The 19,928-nt window shown below is 36.4% G+C and overlaps 1 protein-coding gene across 2 annotated transcripts in view; it reads left to right on the forward strand.

The window, feature by feature from the left end:
- The window catches only part of LOC132147838 (protein kinase C beta type), a 128,090-nt gene that overhangs the window by 18,760 nt on the left and 89,402 nt on the right, over window positions 1-19,928 (forward strand). For both annotated transcript variants that reach the window (XM_059557112.1, XM_059557111.1), the window contains exon 3: window positions 16,820-16,902. In XM_059557112.1, coding sequence (XP_059413095.1) covers window positions 16,820-16,902 — 83 coding nt within the window. The remainder of the gene's footprint in view (window positions 1-16,819; window positions 16,903-19,928) is intronic.

Below are 19,928 nucleotides of genomic sequence, written 5' to 3' on the forward strand. Positions count from 1 at the left end.
AACGATACAGCGTTTCCTTGGTTACCGCTGTAAACAAATCAGCGCTGAGCATATAAATACTACTTTAATATGCATTATACAGAAGAAAATAACCTTTTCTAAAGACAGCTCCTCTCAGGGGAATGTTCATAATATAAACTCCCATCCCTTTATCACGATTCATTTAACATCTCGACTTTGAATTTGAATCGTCACATATTTGTATCATTTTCAGCTGGCTTTGGGTGTATTATTACATATCGATCTATGTCCATATATCCAAAAAATGCAAGTTTATGGACCCCAAAAGATGATGCTTCAAAAGCCATGCAAAACAAACACAATGATAATCCATATGACTCCACTTGATAAATCAATGTCTTCCACAATGCTAAGATTAATTTATGGCTTGTCATGTTTGATTTGCATGTTTTCTGAAGCATCAAGCTTGAGGGTCCCATTCATTTGCATTATATGTGCTCAAAAGTTTTTTTTTTTTTTGTGTTCCGCATAAGAAAGAATGTCACATACATCTGGGACAGCATGTGTTTGAGTAAGTGATGAGAGAATTTCCATTTTTGGATTTAGTATCCCTTTCAGCTGTTTGGAAACTGTGTAGGTTTTCTAGTAATAACAAGCTGCTTCCTAACAAGTAGTGTGACAAAATACTACTTTGCAGTTTCTATGTCACATTGCATTACACGCACAGACACAGCTCTACAGTCGAGCGAAACAAGGCAACACTTTCCTAGAATGTTCTTTTCTGCCATTATACAGCTTTGTAAAGTCAGTTTCTGTTTTGTGAATCCGTTCATTCAAGAAGTCTCTTATGCTCACTCAAAAATGCAATGTAAATGTGTCTTCCTTATTGTGATTTAATACTTGCTGGACCTTCTGTAGGAATTCATGTAGGAAAAGCGTCACATATGATGTGAGATATGGAATGATTTGAACAGAAAGAGGAATCAAACCAAAACTAAAGGTAAAGGTAAAACTCTCTCAACCTGTCTCAATCCTTCATGCTAGCTATAATTGACTTCCCTGCAGGGAAAGCTGTCTGTGCCATGTGCTCAGTATAATAAAAAAACATAGCCTCTAGGGGTATATTTCAATAACCTGCTTTAAAAACATAACCTAGAGCCAGAGTAAGCAGCCATGATATTCTAGCCCCAGTTCTTTAGATGAAAACCTGTTCTCCTCAGCTGAGAGATGCAGGTGCTTGCAGTGTCTCTGGCGTGTATATCCTGTTCTAATACGAAGCCCTGGGCTCCACTTCCCTCTCTCAGCCAGCTCAAACCGCTCTGCCAAGGCTGTGACAGACATCAGCTGCCAGAGAGTCATTAGCAGTGAAAGCCGTTCTCTCTCATTATCTAGATTTCAGGAAGAGGGAACGCCGAGGCTGGTGGGAGCGCCGCCTTGGCTGAAGACTAGATGAGGTGTGTGTGGATCCGTCTTTCTCAGTAATGTCTCAGAAATGAGAAAGATTAGAAAGACAGCGAGAGGGAGAATAGGAACGAATGCCAGGTTTAATTGGCATGCGACCGATTGGCGGAGCGGGCACCACTGCCAGGGCAGTGTAAAGCTGGAAACCGGAGCGCCAGCCCGTGTGTAGATTGAAGTGAGGGGGTGAGAAAGAAAGAGAAGGAAAAATAAATAGTTTCTGCTCCTTTTTATTGAGTGGCCTAATGTATGGTGGGTGGAAGCCTCATTGATTGAGTTCTCAGCAGCTGTATTATATAAAAGCCATATGGGAGTGGAGGGATATCAGAAAAAACTGTAGACTTCTCTTTCAGTCTTTTTTCTTTTCTCATGGCCTGGTTGTATATTGTGTGGCGTGCATGGGGTTTTTCATGTCTAGAACTGCAAGGAATAAAAGAAAAAAATCAGGGCAGTGATGGCCATGATTGTTGTGTTGGGATGTGTTTGTGTGTGATGGGATGATGTGTGTGAATATGCAGAGCTGCACTGCTGCACGCTTCAAGCACAGGAGCCCTGAGCCCTCAAGAGCTCCATGACACTAATAATGGAAACATTGAGATGTCATGTTGCAGAGGCACAGTAAACATTCAAAAACATGGAAGACCTGGAATAAATATATCCATTTTCCTTTAATTTAGTTGATTTTATTAAATAATAATAAAATATACAATATGTTTATGTAAAAAATGACTATACATTGTCTTTCAATTAACCAAAATGTTTATTTTTAATTCTACATATGTAATGTATATAAATGTGTACTGCGTACCTATATTATTTGTTTTCTCTCTCTCTCTCTCTCTCTCTTTCTCTATTTTATATACTTACATCCACACATTTGTATTTTTTGGGATGCACAATATGTCAGTACCAGGTCAGTCAATATAAAGGTTATCTGTCAATTTTTGTTAATTGGTCATTTTGACTGATATTGGTTAATTAACTGATCACACTTATTTCTCAGTTTTTACACATTACCTATACCATCGAATTCACTTGTTCCGTCTATAATGGCTGATTTTTAGTTTTTGTGTTTTTTGAGTTATTTAGACAAAATAGTAGAGAATTGTAATATTACTCACTTTTCATTGATTACTATAAAAATAATTGTGGTCTCTGACGGTATCTGACAGAGTTTTAATATCAGTGCATGCCTATAATTATAAAACAAATTGAATTCACTAATATAAATTCAGATTTTATATACATATAATAGAAATAGAAAAGAGAGCAATACAGACAGCAAAATACAACACAAAAATGTCTAAAAATTTATCACTGACACATTTTAGAGAGCCAAACAGTCATCTTTTTGTAAGTGTAAGATGCATCTGTTGTTGATTGTGTGGAGGACAGCAGGAGTGTGTGTGTGTGTGTGTGTGTGTGTGTGTGCTGCTGTGATGTTCAGATGTGTTAATCTCAGTGAAACCTCACTCTTAACAGTCCCATCAGCACTGAGCGCAGGATCAGCCCAGCTAATCCAGTTAATGTCACAGCTAACATCCATCCTCTGTGTGTTTCAGTATGTGTGTTTTTGACTTTGCCATAAGTTTGTGAAATCTGAGAGTTTGGTAAAACTTTGTGTGTAGGGCAACGTTTTACAATAATATCCCAGTTGTTAGCATTAGTTTCTGCATTATCTAACAGTCACTTACAATGAGCAGCACAGCAGTTACAGTATTGATTAATATTTGTTTATGTTACAAAAATGGTTTACATGGTTAATTTTTACCAGAACATGTCCTGGTCATGTTTCACCCTAAAAGAAAACAAGCAAAAGAAAATGTAGTAATTTGGTGTTCAAATGGCATATAGATGTCTAATATGCTGTAATCAGATTGGAATTGGAATTAAAGCTAATATGTTGTAATTGTTTCAGGTTGGAGCTACTCTCTACCCCTGAAAATAAGTCAATGTGGAAGTGTTAATTTAGTAAGATAAATATGTAAGTGTATCCTTGGCATGAGGACCGTTTGTAGTGATATGTATTATCATATCACACTACTAATATGAGGAAGAACTTGTACTTTTGATTGAAAGACAGGCTTGTTTTGGATCTGTGTTTAATGATCTAAGAACTAAGCTGTTATTGTCAATATTCCTGCTCGTTGTTACGTTGTGTGGCTTGTTGTATGTTTTAGCTTAGTAATTCATATTGTGAGTGTGACCTGTGTGTATATGCACAAAGGATTGTCTGATGTTACGTGCACAGCATGAACATTTAATTATGAGTAAGAATTCACAGCACGTCTTATGTATCCTATATTGATAATTTATGAGCGTCTCCTCAGTAAGGGGAATCAATTTTCCAGACAGTTAAACCCAGTTGTTTAGTCATGGTTGGAAAAGCTGCATACAAATATTAGGTTAGCAAATTAACATAATTAGGATCAGAAAAACATTTTGTTATTGCCCTAAGCTTTTCCTAGTTTACTTATTTATTTATTTATTTATTTTTATTAAGTTTCCTTAGTCATACTTTTATGACTGTTTAAAATGTTAATTTTCATGAAGATGCAGTTAATGCCGTTAAAATGAATTCACCATTCAATATTTTTTAATGCATTTCATTTAAATATAAACAAAATAAGATTTTTATCTAAACATAAAAATCAACTTATACAAAACTCGCCTTAATCTGGCCTAATATTAAATTCACCCTTTTTTCTCTGATAATGGATTGAGTCTGAGCAAAATATGGTTTTGTAGGTTGAATCCTAAGTTGCTTAGAGGTATTTCACCCCCCCCCCAAATTTTAATTCCGTCATCATTTACTCACCCTCAGGTGGTTTCAAACATGTTTGCCTTTTTTGTGAAACATAAAAGAAGATATTTTGACAAAGGTCTCAGTGTTTTGCCCATACGATGAAATCCAAAGGTCACCAAAACTGTTGGGTAACCTAAATTCTTCTAAATATCTTCTTGTATGATTTTCCTTTATGGAACATACAAGTTTGCAATGCATTAGATTTATTAAGGATTACATGCAGGCGTTCTACTGATCTGAAAAGCCTTCAAAAGCCCTCAGATGGATAATGTCTGATAATGTCAAAATCGCCAATATCAGTTCTGACTACAGATTTGCATAACATTTTCTTTAAACAGTGATCGTTTTATGATGTCATGGCATGTTTTTTGAATGCTCTGCTCAACAATGCATATTTACATTCAAAAAGTGTTGTTTTGCATCATTTTAGAAGTACACTAGCAGGATTCACGTGATAGACTTGGATGAAAAGCCACATCAGGTATTTAACAGTTCCAACATGTTTCATTTTTTCATCAACCTCCAAACAGTACAGACTGTTTTTTCCTCCTTTGTGCACAATTAATTCTCTGCGTTCTGCTGTTTTGACAGAGCAAGGCTTCCCATGTAAACTCCGCTGAACTCGGTTTACTTCACCTCATTTAGGATTGTGTGGGGGAAAACAAGCTGCTTTTAAGTGTTCATCCTTCCCTTCCTTCAACTTGATTCAATTTAGCAGCACTAACACCTTGTTGTGTTCATGAAGCTTTAATGATGTTGCACCATGAGGAATATCTTTTGCATGCTGTTCCATTTCTAGTAAACAAGCACACAAACTCCCTTCCCTTCCTCCTAATCTGCATCTCCCTGACAGCTGGGCTGAATTCAATATCGAGATGAACGTTCCCAGTCATCTCCGGGTTCGCTCGCAATATCTCTTGAACCCGTGAATTCAAATCGTGAAAGGTTCTTTCACGGCTTCTCTGGCCAGACGCGGCTTGCTATAACTGGAGGCTCTTTTTAAAGGTTTGCAGTTGTCCAGAAGGCAGATATGCTTGGATGTCGAGTGCATGTGTGTTTGTGTGGGCGTGCTCGTGTATGTGTGTGCGTTTGAGTTGCGAGTGTGGGTGTGCACCGTTGCTGTCTGTCTGTGAGCGACTGACTGATTAGCAGGAGAGGACTGATGTCTCCGAGTGACTCTGGTTGGCATCTGCCGGGACGAAGTTTGGTGTCTTAACAGGGTGTTCAGCACGGTTGCGTTTGCTAGGCGCTGAGCCGCTAGTGTGGCATGGATATTTAATGGGCTGTTTAATTATGAAGGGCCAGATCAGTCTCGCTGTGAAGGGACGTTGGTTGCTACATGAGCCTTTCTCTCGTTCTGACCTTTTAAGAGTGTTGGAGGACGAAAGAGTCAGGGAAACTCCTACTGGGCCTGATCCTTCTCCATCAGGCTGGCCATTATGTAAGCGTGCGTTCAATAGGCCCTGTGAGAGGCTGTTTAACTGAGCCGCTTGGAGATGGCAGTCTGCGCTTCACCCCTGGGTTGATCTTTACCCTGTCACCAAGAGCTGAAGAGGAACTTCCCGCATCCGAACGCTTATACCTTGTGGTAGATGAAAGATATATTTATATAAATATTACAATTTTAGGAACTGTTGCTGTTTATAAACAGTTTTTGTGTGTGTGTGTGATGTTTTAAAATTTGTATGAATGACAGTTGATCTCAAACATTGGCACGTGGATTGTTGCCCAGTGCTGTGTAAATTCACAAAACTACAGAATACAAGAGTTTTATTTCAGTGTTATTCTTTTATTTATTTAAACTTCCAATCTAGGTACCATTTTAATTCTGTCATTATCTATTTCTAATTAAAATTCTGTCACTATTTATAATACATATAATACATATAATACATACACACATATGAGTGTGTCAAGTCTATGAGCATTATTACCCTTGCACTTGCAGTAACTCTGAGTCTGTGCACTCTGCTTCTAACGGCAGAGAGAGAGAGAGAGAGAGAGATTGCTGTTTTTTTTTTTTTTGGCTCACACTTTTCTTTTCCTAATTTTACAAGTTGCAAGTTAAAAAAAAACACAAGAAATGTCTGATCAAGGCCGGGTGTTCTCTGAGTCCGATGACTCTGATCGCACGGGTATTACACACAATGTTAAACAGAACCGAAGTAAATAGATTCGGACCCAACCCGGCCCTGGCTGATTGTTTAAAATCTCTGCCGGGTCCCAGGTCGACGAGTCTTGGGTGCGCTGTGAAGACCTCTACTACAAAAGCACTGAGCAGCATAGAGCGCCCTCTCGCAGCTGTAGACGGTAATGTTTTCTCTTGGTTCATTGGTTCATTTCTCTTGGTTAATTCCTCTTGGTTCATGTCAAATTAATTTTGATAAATAAGTCGCACCTGACTATAAGTCAGGACCAGCCAAACTATGAAAAAAAGTGTGACTTATAGTCTGGAAAATACGGTACTACAATTGTGCCCCTATCGGCAACCGGACGTCTTCATATGAATGTTTTCTAATCTTTTGTTCTATTTGCGCTGTGATTCGGGTTTCGTGTACCTCAGTTGGTAGAGCATTGCATTATAAGACGATATGTAATCATACGATCATGGGTTCGATCCCAGAGAGAGCACATGCTCATAAAATGTATATGCTCTATAAATCATAATTTTGCATGATTTCTGTGAGGGGTAGGTTTAGGGGTGGGGTTAGGTGTGGTGATTCGAACCAATAAGCCACCATGTAAAATATGTACGAATTACTGTGAGATGGGTGTAAAAACTCCACACATTGCATTTAAATTAACACGCATTTTGATTGGTAATGACAGTTATACGTCATTTCATGATGATAGACGAAACACAATACTGTCATTATTTTTATGCTCCCTAGAAGGCACTTAACTTTAAAACATAAATATAGGTCATAATAAGGTGCTTGCACAAAAGAGCTACATGGTCATTTTTTAACGGAGGACAGGCTGGTAATTTTATGAAGCTGTGGGGAAAAAAAATATGTGCAAAGAAAAAACAAAACATAATGACTTTATTCAACAATTTCTTCTCTTCCGTGTCAGTCTTTAAAGGTGCAATTGGTGATTGTCTTCAAAAATGTTTTTGTTATACTGGTTGAAAGCCTCTCCACATCCCGATTGCAATAATTAAGTTAAGTGGTCTAAATGTATTTATATATCCTGTAGAAGGCTTAGAACCAAGAAATGTTTGTCCCATCAGAACGCTTGTTCCGAGCATTTTTATTGACTTTCCTACCTGCCCGTCGACATACAGTATGTATTTCCATACCTCTGTGCACTCTGTTCGCGCAGACACGATACGTCATCAGCACATTCACGTACACTGTGCAGACAGAGTGAGAACATCAACAACCTGATCTGCCTTTGTGGTATTGTAGTACTTTTTCTAACGGTGCTATAAAGTTTTCTCACAGGTGAATGACACATGATGTATTGTAGTGATGTTGTCTCTGGTTGCCTGGTCTGTTAGCATTCATGCGTTCAGGAGGTGTGGCTTTGGACAGGGATTTGCAGGAAGGGTGGGACGTTCGCTTTCAGTGCTATCAGGCTAAAGTTAGCATTTTCCAAGATCTCCTACTTTATCTTGTAAGTTGTGTCACAGATGTCACGGTATACTGTATTAACCTTACTACTTTTCTGGGCCTTGAACTTTTGTTTTCAATTAAATTCAATTTGTGTTCTGAAGATGAACTAAGGTCTTATGGGTTTGAATGAAAAGAGGGTGAGTGATTAATGAAAATTTTCATTTTTGGGTGGACACTTTCTTCCATACTGCAATTATAATAAATAGTTAGAAAAATGGCATAAATGTTTTACATAGCCCATGTCTTATACCGTTCTATATTCCTTATTAAAGGTGTATTCAGTAGTTTTTAGCTAGGGTTAGCATTGCTGTACTTTATGTACTGATACCACAATGATGTTAGATGCTGCACTTCAGTCTCACCAGGGTTTTGCTGGACTTTTCTTTTTTTTTTTTTTTGAGGTCTAAAACGACAGAATTTTCTGTGGCTTTTCTAAGAAATTGTGGTGATATTTGCAGCATTTTTTATGTTGCAGTGCAAACCCATGAATAATCATGATATACTATGTTCTAATATTTTATGACAGTAAAAGCACAACTGCCTGTCAATTTTTCTGTGCATAATTACTGAACTTGTGGTTCTGGTTCGCCATGCCGAAGGCAATCGTAATTCTGCCTGAACTTTTCTTTCCTTTCAGAACACTTTTGCTTATTTTAAAGTGGAATTAATTGCAGTGCAGCAGCAGTCATGTATATTGATTTATTAGATTCAGTGTGCTGCACTAGTCACAGGTGGCTAGTCCCAGTATAGGTCATAAACCCCGCCCTGGTTTGGACTTTGAATTTCAGATTTTTATTAATAAATATGCTTTTTAGATAAATAAATATTATTACATAATAAGATTACATCTTGATGCCTCCATCCCATACATGAGCAATGACAAGGAGTATGTTCTCTCACTTTTTGGACACATTTTGGAAGTCAGTGCTTGAAAGAGGACGTTTAGATGTTCCAGGCTTATTAAGTCTTTTTTATCATAGCTAAGGTGAAGCAAACAATAATGCAAATGAACAAACAAGCAAAGATGACAGTAGTATATTCAATCTTTGAAACACAGCAAAACCAACGTTACTCGTGCACCAAAATAAATAAATAAATACAAATAAATAAATAAATAAAACAACCTTGGCATCCATATTCAGGCCTGATTCAAGTGTGAAAATAAATGTTTCCCATTGTTTAATTTTCACTCTTTACATCACCAAATAATACTATTCTGCTCTACTAGTGTGTCTACAGAAGCAGCAGCCAATGAGCATGAGGATTTTCTTTAGTGAAACACTGTGGGTGACTCGCACAATACATAATTAAAACCGTTTTATATAGAAACTATTATTAGTATTCATGTGAGTTAACACCATTCAGATGATTCTTAATCTACTTATTTCCTAATGTGTAAAACTTTCTGAACTGAACTGAAGATCCTTCCTTTGAGTGTTTATGACAGATATAGCAATGTGTGATTTGTGAAGAAATCATGCGTTTGAAGAAAACTTATATAGTGTGTAATATAGTGTGTGTTCTTAAAGGGTTAGTTCAGCAGAAAATGAAAATTAAGCCATAAATTACTCACCCTGAAGTCATCCTAGGTCTATATGACTTTCTTCTTTTCAGTTATTTAAAAAATTGTAAAAACCTGCAACTTAGTGAGTGTTGCACTCCATCGGTTAAAAGCTCACCCATTAAAAAAAGGGTCTCGCACGGCTCTTTCTGTACAAAGACCTTCTGTAGTGAATCGATGCATTTTTGTAAGAAAAATATCCATATTCAAAATGTAATAATCACTTTAATCTAGCTTGCACTCACAGTTGTAAGCGAAGCAGTTCCGGGGGAATGATGTATGAGGTCAGCTTTGTGCATGCACCGCTCAGAAGTGACGCATGCAAAAACACAGCGGAGAGATCAAAACAAAACAACGTCACTAATTAGAAGTACAAAACGAGGATTTATAAAGACGAATGTCGTAGGATTTCAATATATAATCCTTTAATCCTAAAAACTTTGCTTCCTTTGCTCCTGTTAACAAACGTTGGTTTTCACGGGACTCACTGGCGAATGAGCAACGCTGACCTCACACTTCATTCCCCTGGAGCTGCTTCCATTTTACAACAGTTTGTTCACCCCCGGAGCCGTGTGAGATACTTTTTATCAATGGATGAGCTTTTTATTAAACTTCTCATGAACCGATGGAGTGCAACAAACAGCTTGAAAGATCAAAGACAATTTTTAAAATAACTCCAAATGAATTAGTCTAAAAGAAGAAAGACATATACATCTAAGAGGACTTCAAGGTGATCAATTTATGGCTTTATTTTCATTTTTGGCTGAACTTACCCTTTAAACTTTGAAAGTTCTCGTTCATTGTATCTGCATTGCTAAGACTGACCAAGAAAAGCTATTTTGTTGCAAGGAAGAAAGTAAAAGAGTAATAGATCACATTTTTATTAATATAGTTTGTGTATAATGCATAGCCCCTGCAGGATGTAAAAATGTCAGTGGTGTTGACCGTTCTCAAGTGCTGATCATAGTCTGCACATCACAGTTTTATTCTGAGCACTAAAAAGAGGCAAAAAAGGATTTGTTTGCCAAAAGGTGAGATGAAAATCTATCATGTGTTTTTGTCTGCTTTTGGCTCAGATACACAGGATTCAGAGCTCTGTTTTGATGTGATTCCATGCACTTCTAAAGAGGAGGTTTGAAGATCAAATTCAGAAATCTATTTACTATTAAAGTGTTTGGGGCTGAAGATGTTCTCAGAATGGCAGCTCTGGATCTTTCTATGATAAACGGCAGTTGTTTATAACTTCAGTTCCCTAAAACCTTTGCCTTCCAACTGATCCCCCCCCTTTTTATTTTGAGAGAGAATTGTTAATATTCTCTTCTAGCACTGTTATTTACCACATTTATTTATTTTTCTCAGTTTTGTTCTATCTTTGTTTTTAAAAGAAAAAAAATCTGAGAAGATGTGATTTCTTCTTGTTTCATATATTTTGTTTTCTTTCTCTTTTAATTCAGTGAGACATTTGGACTAGAAAAAAAGGATTTTAATGGACAGTAAAATTGCATAGTGACACATTATTGTTTTTGGAGGGATCTGGTCCTTCCACAGATCTGCAGTCGAGTAATTAAAGGACTGATTGTTCTGTTGCCCAGTTCCCAATCCAAAAAGATGTTAGAGCTCAAAAGAACTGTAATATTGTTGTTACTAGGTGCTGCTTGAACGTTTAGCTCAGGTTGTATGTGGCCTATTTTATTATGTTTTTTTAATAAACTGGTTTAGGTTCACTAAGATGAAAAGAGCAAACTTCACTGAATCATATGCTTCAGTTCTCTTCCAAATCTGTTTTTCTTTCTCTCTCACTTTTCTCACTGGAGTATTTGGAGTGTGTGGGTGACAGTGGCTGTTCAGCCTGTCTGAGGTTTGGCTGTTGTGTTTTGGCCGGAGCTGCTAGACTAAAAGTGCAGATTCTGAAAGAGATAACAGTGAACATGAAAGACTTCTTATGTCATTTCCCATGAGAAAATGCCTTTAACCTGCTCCAGTCTCATGGGATCAGAAATATCCACACTATAGATCAAATACAGACGGTGGCCTTCAGTGAATAGGAGCGTTAACCTGCAGCAGGAAGAACAATGCCCCTATGATGACCTGGATGTGTCACGCTGCAGAGGTGCCAGGGGCGTTAGGGATGTGAATAAAGGGGTATTGTATGTATAGTCCAGCACAGCACAGCATTTGCATAGTAGGCTAGTATCAGCTCCTATAGCTCTGATGAGGGTGGGCTGCTGTCACAAGCTGTTGTATATTGGCTGCTTACAGTGTAGTATACAGTACTGTACAGTAGGAGGACAAACTAAATGGGCTTTACCGTGCCGCGGCATTAACTGAATTCAGTCGCGTGTTAAAATAATTCGCTTAACTACCGCCAGGTGGCGCAAAGGGACGAATTTTGAACTGACTGTAATAATAAAACGACGGTTTGTAAACTAAGATGAAAGGACATGTAAAATATCAATAGCATTATATTATAACATTTTAACATCCTTAAAAACCATTATAAAATTTCATTCTGGTTTGTTCTTAGCAAAAATAAATAAATAAAATCCTTCAAGTTCCATATGAGGAACGAAATGAGAACGGTCCAGCATTAAGACCGCACTAACAGCAATAATTCTTATTAACTGCTATTGTTCTTGATTTTTCAAACTGTCTCCAATTATGCCTTAACTGTGTGAGCAAAAATTGAGTATGGTATATTTCAGCTGTTTTTATGCGCTGGTGCCGCACGTGCACATATTCATTGTAAACAGCGAAGTTCAGCATGAGCAGCAGTCTACTGTGGCATATTTTTGCTCATTATAATATTTTTCCGTCGATAATGAAACACACGTGAACCACAAAGCCTATTTTACATAATAAATAATAGTTTAGCTGCAAATACGCAACATCACGAATATGGAAACATTTGGAAGTGTCCAGAATGAGAGAGGTAAACCCAAAAGGTAAGCTAAGTGGACATACTGTATATCAGTTTATTGTATTTACTTATTTATTTCGTGTTTATCCCATTTTTTTCATTGGATATGAAAATTTAAGAATCAAAAAATCCTCCTACACCCTAAATATTCTCTTCACATTCACTTGTGCGCTCTTGCGCAATACCTTCCTCTCGCGTTGCTCAATTGGTGACGACGTAAAAGTGTTTGATATAAAGGTTGCTGTCCCATTTTATACATGAATTGTTAATTAAAAAAAAATCAAATTATTTTGTTAGTTTCATGGTAACATGCAATCAAGCTCTTCTGTTATAAAGGCTATATTTAATATTCACTGTGGCATTTTCACCCGTTTAAACTTAAAATTCCATGAGATTTTAAATTCAGTTTAATAGTATTAAAAATTCAGATTTAAACTAGTATAAAAACGCATTAAATTGCTTAAATTATTTCTATAAGTTAAAGTAGCCAACCTTAAAAATGTGTTGTCATGACTTTTTCATCATATTTTTTTTACAGTCTGATAACGAGCTGTATTCGGTTTCCTTTTTTTATTATTATTTCTGTTTTAGTTTATAGAAAATAAATTGGCTAAAATAGAAGCAGACATGTTTAAATTAAAACAACCACAAAAACATGACTAGTCTTGAGGGAAATATATACGTTTATTATTTTTATAAATCGCAGATCTCACAGACGAACGTCTTAATATGATCGCACATTAGAAATGTTTGGTGAGATAAAATGTGCACGATAACATTAAGCAAATCTCTTCGCTATCGTCACTCTTTATTATTAAGGAGGAGTTTATGTACAGTTAATGCGTGTGCGTGCGCCGCGCTCGTTGTGGTGTGTGTGTGTGACTGACAGACAGCCTCCGCAGCGCGCATGAGAAATCTCGCAGATCTCACAGACAAACATCTTAATATAATCGCACATTAGAAATGTTTGGTGAGATAAGATGTGCACGATAACATTATTAAGCAAAAATACATAGTACATTTAATTTTTTCCCCTTGTTCCAGTACCGAAAGCAGAACCCATAGTGTCAGATCTTACTGATATGGTCTTTAATAATTTAGCCCCGGGGCCAGTTTAATACCGGGTTTCGGTACACATCCCTACTTATACCTGACTTATATTTTTTCCTCTCACAAACTCTGATTTATTTTTTAGCGTGTTTAAAAAAAAAAAAAAAAACATGCAGCAAACAGAGAATAGTTGATGAATCCGTTAAAATGCAACTATAGACGACTTATATATTTTTTCCTCTGACAAACTTAATTTATTTTTTAGCGTGTTTAAAAAATAAAAAATAAAGAAGACATGCAGCAAATGAAAATAGGCGATTAATCCGTTAAAATGTTATACTTCAGAGCAGAGCCTGGGCCTAATCTAGGCTATCCAGGGTTGTTGTTGTTGTTGTTTTTTTTTTTTGCATCTGAAAATGACTTTGTTCATCACATTCACTTCACGCGCTCTGGCGCAGGTCAGCCTCCCGCGATGCTCAGCTGTGGATGATTTAAAAATGTTTGATATAAAGGTTGCTGTCCCATTTTATACAGGAATTGTTCATTTAAAAAAATCGAATTATATTGTTAGTTCTAATTATATTGTTAACACAAGTTCATTTAGACTATTTAACGTGCCCTGTGACATTTTATCCTTTTTTACTTATAAACTCCTTGAGAATTTAAAGTTAGTTTAATAGTATTTAAATTCAAGTAAAAAAAAAAGGTTTTAATTGCTTAAATTATTTTTATTAATTAATAATATGTTATCATGTTTATTCTTGTAGAAAAACCGTGTTTATTCTTTAAGAAAATAAGGGAAAAATAAGGGACGATCCGAATATTTTTCTTTGCTTCACCTATTTATGTAGGCTACAATTATTAAAATAATAATAATAATAATAATAATAATAATAATAATAATAATAATAATAATAATAATAAAATAATGTCAGTAAAAAAATACCATTGGCCTGAGTAATTTTGACCATTATAGAATTGTGACTTTAAAGATTAAAAAATAAAATGCATACTTTTCATAACATTTCATTATTGATCAAATGCATAACATTTCTGGTGTTTGGATTTGTACCTCAATATAATGAGCTCCAAGTTTAAGAATAGCCCTAGACTAGTTTCTCTCTCTCTCTCTCTCTCTAACAGCATTAGCTCAATGAAATATGTCTTCCTTCTGTTAGAATAAAGGTTTTCCAGCCTTCCTAAATGTTGGGCTCATGATCAATAAGTTGTATTCGCCTAAATCTGATTCAGTAAAGTCAAATTTCAGACGGTGGAACTGCCTCACTGAGCGGAGACCCGCGCGCTGTGAGGCGGGAACAGAGGATTCCGCTTGGTCTTAAAGCCTTCCACAAACGCTATGTTCACAAATAACAATGATTTTTGTAAAATAATGATTAATTATTAATTCATGATTTGTTATTATCTTTATGGTCTTGTGAAAATAATAATACGGGCTGCGAGAAAATAATGAATACAGAGAGTAGTGCTGCTGAGTGCAGGCAAGTTTCAACTCATGAAACATGAAAACACATTTTGCTAGGAAAAAATATATTTATATTGAAAATATAAATTAAAATATAGGCATAATATATGAAAATATTGACATTTTGCATATTAATCCATGTAGCTTACCCCCCTAAAATAGGCTACCACTTTTAATGCTCCGATGCAAAGTAAACCACAATTTCTTTTGAATAATTTAACGCATAATTAATATAATATAAATAATACTGCACACCTTTTAAATGTCAAATCTAAAATATGGTTTAAAACCATGAAGCTTAGAGAAAATATGAGCACAGGCTCAGGCACTGGCTTGACATTTATCCTGCTTGAATTCGTTCTAAGAAATGCACATAACTTCATAAGTACCAAACTTTCGTCTGTGGATATTAAATATTAAATATATTAAATATTTTAACTACAGTGTTTTTCTTTCATTTTCCCTGACTGAAGCCATCAAATCTAACACATCAGTTAGGCAAAACTGACGTCTATTAGCGAAAATGTGCATTAATGCGCTTGTTTGATAACTTGTGGTTAAAGCGCCACTCAGCGGTCAAAGGCTGCAAATGCACTTTATACCGCCGCCGCCGCGGAAAAAAGGGCCTTTTGAATGTCTACTTATTGTATATTGCCTGCTAATATTGAGTAACACTCCATATACTGTACTGTAGGCAGTGATAAGCATTCACACAGCACAGTAGTGATACTACATTGTTGTCACATATACATTAAATATTATATTGAATTTTAAAAAAGACTAACTAAATGAAATGTGTATGAACTATATTAAATGTTTAATTCAGTGATTTAAAAAAAATCATATATATCATTTGTGTGACACACACACACACACACACACACACACACACACACACACACACACACACACGTGTTTGTTTTTGTGAAAAGTGGGGACATCCCATAGGCGTAATGGTTTTTATACTGTACAAACTGTATATTCTATCGCCCTACACCAACCCTACACCTAAACCTAACCCTCACAGGAAACTTTGTGCATTTGTACTTTCTCAAAAAAACTCATTCTGTATGTTTTATAAGCGTTTTATAAAAATGGGGACATGGGTTACGTCCTCATAAGTCACCCCTCTCCTTGTAAAGTTGTTTAAAGCAGTTGTTTAATTTTTAAAAAATTTTTTTATGTGTGCTCATGGACCATTTTGAAATTTTTAAAGAATGAAAATGAGAGATATTTCCAAAACTGTAATATATGAGCTGGGCAAAGGTGCAACACTCACTCTTCAAAGTTCAAGCTTTATTAATAAAACAACATGATGACAACAAGATGTTGCACCTCCTCTTCTGTTGGTAGAGCACCTCTTTTTACATTTGTTACAAAACTGTAGTATAACCAGTGAATTATTGTAGTTTATGGAGAAGGAATGAAGGGAACTCTAAAATTGAAAGAAATAATTTAATACAATGATTTTGTTGGCAAATTTAATGTGTGAATTAATTGCCATGTACTTTACTTCAGAAAAAAATTGCTGCATTCAGTGCGCTGCGATAAAAATAGAAAATGTGGTGATGTGTGGTAAATGTGCACTACACAGAGCACCATTTAAATGCCCATAACACACACATATCTTTTGTTTCAACTGTGGAGCACTCACAAATTGGGAATCAATTCAAAAGCCAAGAATTATTTAATAATAACAGAAATAAACAAGCACTCTTGGTGTTCAAGTACCACTTTTTGTTTAACGGTTGTAGTCAGGCTTCATGGCGTGCAGTGTAGTATTGCGATGCAGTGTATGTGAGGGGTGTGTGTGTGTGTGTGTGGGGGGGGGTCAGGTTGGGTCATAGGGCATGACATGAAATCAAACAGGATCTTTGTCACAGCAGATTAATGTCTGTCAGTGCCATGAGCTCTGATTTTCACCGTTTATCTCATCTGTCTGTCTCTCCCTCCTTCCTTCTTTCAGTCTGCTGCTTTGTGGTGCACAAGCGTTGCCATGAATTCGTCACCTTCTCCTGCCCCGGAGCAGATAAGGGTCCTGCATCAGACGTGAGTACAAATATCTCTTCCATTTCCTTCCTTCCTCCCCTCTTCTGCTTTCTGTCTTCCCTTCTCTTTGTCTCTCCTCTTCAATCTGTGTCTGTCTCTCTCTCAGTCCCATGTGAGAGAACAGAGAAAAAAGGTGGGCAGAAGTTGTCGTCCTCTGGCAAATCTAATCAGATGTACTGTCACAGAGGAAGTGTGTGCGACAGCTCGCTGACGATAACCCTCTCCGTTTCAGATTTCCTCCTGGAGTTTTCTTCTCCTTTCATTTTGTCTCGGGCCTCTGAGTTATACAACCATTTAAATCAACAAATTACCCGGTCTATAGTGACAGCTACAGGAAGCTCGTCCACGCGGGGGACCAGAGCGCTTTTTTGTTATTGTGGATGAGAGTGAACGTAGAATACCAGTTCAATCGCATCATTACAATCACTACACACAGGAACAGGGAGAATGAATGGTGCTGTGCAGTTACGGGAAATGGCTTTGCTCTTTGAATCCATGCAATTATGAAAAATACATTTCTGCTTCACTCTCACCCACTTTTGATTCTAAACTAGCATTTTCCACCAGGAGTTACAGAAAAAAAAAAAACTGAATTGTGAACAAAAATCTCACGGTGGAATTATTTGACTGCAATCATCTGGAAATCAATTTTACATTTATTGTCACCACAGGCATAAAAAAATTTAATAAATAAAAAAAACTTCACTGAAAGACACCAATCTGATGATTAACAAGAATATGAAATTTGATTCAAAGTATTTAAACATTTCTCATCGCTTTTAATGCAGAACTTCTTGATCAGTTAAAACTACATTTTAAAAGTATACACGTGGAAGCTTAAATACAATCCATATTTATTACATCATGATGTCCCTGTTCTCCTCCATTTATGCATACATCATTATGCATCTTTTCTCCTGTGGCCTCATGGGATAGTAATATACTTATGCTAAAATATATGTTAAAAAACAGTAATATTATAAAATGATATTACAACCTAACAAACAATACAAACTATTTGAATATGTGGTCCCACTTTGTATTAGATGGCCTTAACTACTATGTGCTTAAATTTAGATTAATCATTTGATACAATGCACTTATTAATCGCTTTTCCACTGTTGGACCAGTGCGAGTCAGTGCTTTACCAATAGCTTCAAACCTGTAGCACTGCTATGTTTCCATCGTCAGGCCAGAAGCCCCACTGCACTTCACTAAAAACCACCCTTTACACGCCTCTCTGGAACAACATCACACAACCCCATCATTTCACCAACAAAGAGAAGTTATCAGAAAACGAATCAGAAATAAATCACTGGAACTAGCGAGGTCACAAAACGAACACGATAAAAGCTGTCATTTGTTTGCATGTTTTGTTGTTTACTTAAAGATTTAAATCCAACATCTTTGATGTTTTACCAGTTTTATATAAATTAGTGATACATTGATCATAATGAAATAATGGACACACACATTCAGTCACGTCTTTTTCTGTTTATCTGTAGTCATAGTATACATCAAATTTAGAAAAAATTATAATTTCTATAATTTTTCCTTCGACCTGAGTAGCAGAGGGAGCTCCGAACAAAAGCTATGATTATAATGTATTTTATGACATAAGTGGAGCTAAATATGGACATCAGTCAGTATAAAGAGATGAGAGACGAGACTTAAGGCCTTTCCACTCTGAGTGTGATTCGGAAAAGCAAGGCGAATCGCAGACGAACGGTGGTTTCACACCAAACGTTAAACGATTGTTCGCCTCATGTTAATTCATGCCCCTGCACGCTAGGTGGCACGGACCAACAATGTGTTTTTCATCAGATATGTATCTCATAAATGGATTTAACATCATCTTATAATGCTAACAAGAATAGGCTACATCCTAAAATATAATTAGAAGTACAATTAGCGTCAAGCTACACTTGAAAATGTATGTAATTATTAATGTATTTGTTTACCCACTTACACCATCATCGAGTGCTTGTAATAACTTCCCATTGTGATCTATAACGTTAGTTGATTTGATGAATAAGCAGACACATGCACTCTTTGTATGTTTAATTACACTAAACTGCTTATATTTGTCATAAACATCCTTTATTGCTATAAAAATAACATTAGCTGCATACAAAACACATACAGAAAACATATCGTCATAATCATATGTCTATTTGCTTTCATATTTCATGTGTGGAAAAAGAGTGAACATGCTCATAACACTTTTGCGCTCATGGAAGAAAACGGACATTGCTCTACAGATCACATAATTCAGTGGACAATTAATAGAAATTTTATTCCTTTCCTTTTAAACCTTTCCCTAACCTTACCCTTACCCCCCCTCAATAGAAGCAGAAGTCTGTTTTAATACAATATGATAACAATAAGTACTTATTTTCTGATGTAAATGCATAGTAGTTAACTAATATAAAGTGGAGCCAGTTTTTATAAAAATGTCAAAACCTATACTGTCACTTTCGATCTATTTAATGCTCCTTTATTGAGTTAATTCCTAACAATATGTTGCCCTTGAATGTTACTGTATTGGTTTCATAAAATCCTCTTAGGTTCGGTTTCATATTTTTTCTTTGGACCCTAGAACCCCCTTGCTGCACCAAGTGGACCTTAGACCCTAGTTTGAGAACCCCTGATAATATTGTCAGTAAACAAATAGGTAGAAAGTTGATAGTGTTAATTATATGCTATTTTCAACATAATCTGACTGTTATACACATTACTTGTTACCTCAATCATTGGCAAAAAAATACCATTTACCCCAGTAAAACAATATACTGGGGTATACTTCATTTATACTTCATTTATGAGCTGGACCGCTCTGCCTTCAGATTAGATGCTGTATTCTTTCACTTTCTCACGAGTGCCCTGTGAACTCTTTAACAGTGATAGTCCCAGCACTGTGTGTCTGACAGCCTTCTCAGTGGCCTTCCCTCAGTCAGACGTACCTTCAGCTCTCAGAGGAGTGCCCTAGAAGTCCCATGTCGGCTCCCCTGCTTAGAATACCGTAA

The sequence above is a fragment of the Carassius carassius genome, chromosome 1 (genome assembly GCF_963082965.1).
Source record: "Carassius carassius chromosome 1, fCarCar2.1, whole genome shotgun sequence".
NCBI classification, from domain to species: domain Eukaryota; kingdom Metazoa; phylum Chordata; class Actinopteri; order Cypriniformes; family Cyprinidae; genus Carassius; species Carassius carassius.